Source organism: Bidens hawaiensis, unplaced genomic scaffold, assembly GCF_021521415.1.
Source record: "Bidens hawaiensis isolate Kalapana, Puna unplaced genomic scaffold, B.hawaiensis_p1.1 tig00003698_1, whole genome shotgun sequence".
Taxonomy (NCBI): Eukaryota; Viridiplantae; Streptophyta; class Magnoliopsida; order Asterales; family Asteraceae; genus Bidens; species Bidens hawaiensis.
Genome location: NW_027491212.1, coordinates 2,367,537 through 2,373,375, shown reverse-complemented (window position 1 = coordinate 2,373,375; position 5,839 = coordinate 2,367,537). Strand labels below are relative to the sequence as shown.

General features: G+C 37.2%; 1 protein-coding gene across 1 annotated transcript; it reads right to left on the bottom strand.

Moving 5' to 3' along the window:
- Positions 1–730: 730 nt before the first annotated feature.
- LOC143624234 (calmodulin-binding protein 60 B-like) lies at positions 731–5,568 on the bottom strand. Its single transcript, XM_077094952.1, has 8 exons — positions 5,395–5,568; positions 4,464–4,539; positions 4,219–4,280; positions 2,400–2,893; positions 2,161–2,321; positions 1,872–2,075; positions 1,552–1,795; positions 731–1,479 (listed from the first exon to the last, which is right to left on the bottom strand). Exons 1-8 carry the CDS (start codon positions 5,508–5,510, stop codon positions 926–928), a joined length of 1,911 nt encoding a protein of 636 aa, XP_076951067.1. The 5' UTR covers positions 5,511–5,568; the 3' UTR covers positions 731–925.
- Between the last annotated feature and the right edge of the window lie 271 nt (positions 5,569–5,839).

Here is a 5,839-nt window from a genome sequence, read left to right as displayed (position 1 = left end):
TAAAAGGGAACGAATTCAGAAAATAAAATTTTAAGTTGGAGTTGTTTAAACGTCTAAGGATTACTCTAGAGTCTAGAGCTTTAGACAGAAATGGGGTTTTAAATTTGGCATGTTTTTAAGCTTTTGACTTTTAATAGCTTATAAATTAGGCAAAGGATGTTTAGAACTTGTTAGGCATATTTAATTTAAAAACATGAAAAACACTAACGATGCATGCTAATTGTTAGAAATGAGTCAAGAACCGGATATGGAGTTTGGAACAACGGGTACACATAAAATTATTGGCAAAATATGCTCAACAAAGCTACTAGAAGTGGTTGCAAAGACTGAATAAATGATTGACTGAGAAAGAATTGAAATATCACAGGAAATTATTAGTTTTGACTAGTTTTAACATAAAAGGGATTTTTTTTATTTTAACCACTAACATGCAAAGTGTTCAATAAATATGAGTGTAATACCTTCTGACTAACTTGGTTGGTCAATAATACTTTTATGACTAACTTGGTTGGTCAAAACAGTTGGTAAAAAACTTTGAATTGTTAAAGCATCCACTCATAGCTAATTAAGTAACGTGTCTAGAGCACCTTGTTTAATGAAAGTTGTCGTTTGAAAAAAAAAGAACAGCTAATTAACGAATGTAAAACTTGATTACAAGACGTATACACGTAATAGGAACGTTGTAGATCTTCAATTATAGAAAACAACAAAAAAAAAAAAACGAAATTCATTATACAGGAAAACGGAAAACAAGATGAATATGTATCTTAGTTCAAGAAAACAAGTTTTTTTAATGAACTCCTATTACTATACAAAGCAAACCCAAATTACACCACCTAGATAAACCCTAAAATTTACTTCTGCAATCTAAACGGTTCGCTACGATTACCAACAGTTTAAAAGCAGTCATCCACTCCAACCGATTTCATTCATCCTCATCCAGCTCGACAATCTGTGCCCGTCTTTCCGCTGCCTTTTTCCTCACAAAAAACCCCCACCGCATTGCCGCCTTAATCTTCAACCAACCAACCACCGCCTTCCCAGGGCGGTTGCGGTCCTCACCAAAGTCATAATTTGGAGCCGGTGACGGCATAAACGATGGAAAAGAAAACCCATCTTCCGCCACATTACCGCCATGACCACCGCCCATACTGAAGAGACGAAGAAGGTGCTGCATATCTTCATTCTCAAGCATCTCGTGACTCCTCATGCGGATCTCCTCCTCTGACATGTTCTGGGACCAGTCATCAAACATGTTCATGTTCGGCTGCTGTTGGACCGATGTGTTCATAGGTTGGAATGATAACGATGATGATGATGACGAAGATTGTGGTGGACCGAGTGCTAGCTCAGATCTATCGTTAAACCCGTTGTCTTGGTGGACATTCGAAGCGAAATTTACGTCATACTGACCATGTGGATTGGTGTTCACAAGTTGTGGCGTGGTTTGGTACATATTATTCATACTGTCATTATAACCTGAACCAAATGATGAAGTTATGGTAACCATAATAATAATAGTAAGTGTAAAAAGGTGGGTTTAGTGTTTACCTCCTAATAACAGGCTTGAGTCCACAGAGAGAGACTCGGTAGGACCCACAACAGGATGACGTGGCGGCAGTTGATGATTATTTGAAGATCTTGGATACTCTATCGACCCCATTGAATAATCGTTCCGAGATGTACCCGCACCCGACCTTTTAGGTTGCTTGTAGCTCACAAGTGACTTGCCATCATACTCTACAACTTGGTTCCAGTTGTCATATGCTTTCTTAACCAATGTATCCACATACACCTGCATGAAAGATAAACATCAAGCATAAACTACATACTCAAGAATAATATGTATATGCATAATATAATATATTAACCTTTTGAGCATCAGAAAGAGAATCAGCAGGTTGATATTGGTCACCAGCAATAAGACCACTAAGCTCATAAATATTATTGAAAATGACACCAACATTTTTGTTATCCTCTGGATAATATATATAAAACTTTCCACTCAGAACACATGTTTTTGCATGCTCTAGTAGAGCCTCCCACATCTTATTAGACATGCCACTTCCAAGAATCTAAAACAAAATTAAAAAGGAAACTCATTACATATTTAAAGAACAATACAACGCAATAAATGAATTAATCATACTATATTCTTACATTACGTAGCTTTTGAGAATCTCGCACAACAAGACGAAGAAAATCTTTAACTTTAAAAATCCCTTCTTTATTCAGCCTCTTGTGAAATGATCCATCTTTGCCAATTTTCTCTAGTCTCCACACTTCATCATTTAAAGTAGGCGGGTAGTGTTTCTTGTACACTATCATGAGAATGAGAATTAATAATGATAAACTATCGTGTATAATGATTGATAACACATGATGAAAAACAAACATACATTCTCCTCTGTGATCTTTGACGGTGAAAGCTTCAGTTTTTGCTTCACGTACACGCACCCCTTCACAGAACCCCGAAGCAACCTTCAAACCGAGTCTAAATTTCCGACTCCTAATCCAACTAGAATTGTCTGTAAAAGTCAACTCCCCTAATGTCCCGACACCTTCTTTGAGTGTGACCTGCACATCTCCGGTCAACAACGGTCTCTTTCCTTCACGTTCTTTAACAACATGACTTTCAAACTCTTCTTGTGTCCAGCCTTGATCATCTTCATTGTTGAAATCGCCTTCGAGGACAACAACATCTAGCTTTATTGATGATTCGGGTCCTGATGTAACCACATGGCCTGTGCTGGCATCAACTAAGACAATGTGAATAGCAGCACCGTGTTCGCCTTCAACTTTTCCTCCAGTGTAGAGAGGTAATGACATCCGGGATTTGAAGTGAAGCTGCAGGTTTCTGCCATCTGGTCCTTCAATACGCTTAGGTGAAGACCTGAAATTTATCACGCAGATAAAAAATAAAAACAAAATTTGTTATTATCGATATTATACAGAATAGATTCATCAAAGGCAATGCACTTGGATAAAACAGCCAAGCAATTATGTACACCCAAGAAGTATACTGAAATGACAATTACAACAAGCCACAATGAAGAACGAGCAGCAGAATAAAAACTCACAAACAGCATACATACCACATGTAACAAACAATCTGCTTATTATGTTTAAGTAAGATTACACTTAGGGCATGTTTGGGGTTGCTTATTTTTTTTGTTTTTTGCTTTTTGGAGAGGCAAAATGTCCAAAATGCCCCTCCAAAAGCACCAAATTGGTGCTTTTAGGTGCTTTTGGAGGGGCATTTTGGACATTTTGCCTCTCCAAAAAGCAAAAAGCATAAAAAATAAGCAATTCCAAACACCCACTTACAGCGCGATCGTGGTAAGGCGCGCACCATTTAGAAATCCCAATGATGCAATTGTCGTTATACAGAAACTCTATGTGAGGCGTCTTCTACAATATTTCGCTCCACCTTAGCAAAAATACCCTAAGCACACATCGACCTTCAAGAAAATGTTTTGTACACTGAACTTGAAAAACTTGTTCCCCGCAAAGCAGGGGCGGCAGACAGCAAATGCTGCTGGCGACTGGAGTTAAGTGTAGTGGTGGTTTTGAGTGGAATCTTCTGGCGAACATCTGTTGTCACAGTGCTCGCTAAATAATTCCACTCATAACTTCCGCTACACTTTGTATTATCTGCCAAAATCCACGGCAACAACAATTATCGGTCGTCGCCACTACTTTGTCGGGAACATCTTTTTTTCAAGTAAAGTGTACAAAAACAAATTATTGAAGATCGAAATTGTGTTTTGTGTCTTTCAGCTGAAGTCTAGCAGTTAAAGTCTGGCAGAAATATTGTTAAAGGTGGCTCACGATGAGCTCCTGGTATTTGGACAATCACACTGTAAGATCCTAACTAGCACATCTTATCACCATCAAAGTGTACATATTTCTTAAACATCACAAGTAGGTTGTTTGTACATCTGTTATATATATCGTTTGTGAGTTATTATTCTAACTGTTCATTCTTGATTGTGGCCCATTGCTATAGTCTATGTATGCTTGTTGAGTGTATGTAGTTGCTCTATTGTTTGAATCTTGATCGATTGCTTGTGCGTTTACTTGTTCTGGTTCCTTTTGATTAGTGTTGGGTGTTTAGCTTGAAGATATCGTTAGTTACAGTAGTTGTGTTATGTATTTTTTTTACACCCAACCTTATATGTATGCAAAGCATGAATTATAAAACAACATATAACACACCTTCCATTAGTTAACCGGGCAGGGCCTAGCTTTGCTAAAGCTCGCTCCACTTCCTCACTAACCTGTTCACAGATAAGAAATAGTGAGTTGGTGAAAGGGTAGGCATTAAACCAACAGAGTTTCCATGTGACTTCACAAAAACAATTTTTAGAATGCAAAAATCAGAAAACGAAAAGAAAATCTTTTCATAAAATCAGTATTCTGAAATATTTTAAAAAGCAGAAATGTAAAAGGCAGCATCTTACAACTCTTCGAAGAATAGGTTCCAAAGATGAGGTAAGCTTTTGGAGACTATCCACCTTCAAAGCTTCCACAATTACACTGCAAAAATAAATATGTTTCAAAACCAGAATAACAAAACAAACTCCAAGGATATTGGTGCACTTTGAACAGCATTTAAAAATCAACTTGTCTAACTTTTCATAAACCCTAAATCAAAAGAAACCACAAAACAATGACTGTACACGCCTCAAAGACTGATTCCCAACGTTGAAATCTTTACTTCAAAGCTTCAATTTGATAAGAAGCTGTGAAGGGCATTTTAGTACTTGTACAGTTCTCCGCCAAGTTTATAGGTGAAAATGGCATAGATGAAACCAAACTAATACACTGGGTTGCCTGGAATGTGGTTTACTTGTTTTGACAGCTGGTGTAACTTTTCAAATACTTTGGTGGTGCCTATGAGAACATTATCCCTAATATGTAATAACTAATAAGCAACCACTTAGGTTTAGAGATCAAATTTTATAAATACCTCAAAAAAAGATAAACTGCATATAGTTAATTAATGCATAAGCCTTAGTTTGTAGACAAAGGCCATAGAGCTTATCAACTAATCAATGATAGAAGCAATAACAAACTAATATATCATTTTCATTCTATATAGCATTGCATCCATCTTTAAAATGTTCTTGATCCTAAATCTCCTTATCATCGAAAACTGTCCCACTTATGAAACCCTGTGTTTACTGTGACCAAAATTCCTCAATCTCATATCATCTATACATACATAGTTATTTCCTATACATCACAAATACCGAAAGCTAATCAAACCATCAACAGTTACAAAATCAAATCAACACACTTGATTTTACAAATTCCACATAACACCTAACACTCAAAAGGCCCTAACTTCAAATTAGATCTCAACCACAAATTGAAAATCATTAAAATTACCTAGCTAGGGCCGGGCGCTTCCGCTCGGGCTGCTGCGGTTCATCTTCAGCACCATCCAACCCTCTCTTCCCCCTCTCCCTAATCGAATTCTTCCTCTCCATGTTCCTCGTCTGCATCTCCACCAGATTCTTCAAACCCTAAAATACTGTTTCTTCGATCTAGTCCCTAATAAAACCCTAATTTCGATTCTAATTAACAATCAGTGAAAATTAATTAAGTATTTATAGCTGTAGTACCTAAATGATTGAAAAAGTAAGTACCTGAGGATTGAATTGAGATTGTGTGGTTTCTCTCACTAAAAACACACAGTGACTGGAAAAGTCGTCTCCGAAGACTAACTAGCGACTGAGTGTCGTAAATGTGTTTCTCTTTTGATCTTTTTTTGGTTGAATGTTAGCCGTTGGATCTGCGTTATGAGCCGTACAAATGCCACGTCAGACACGCA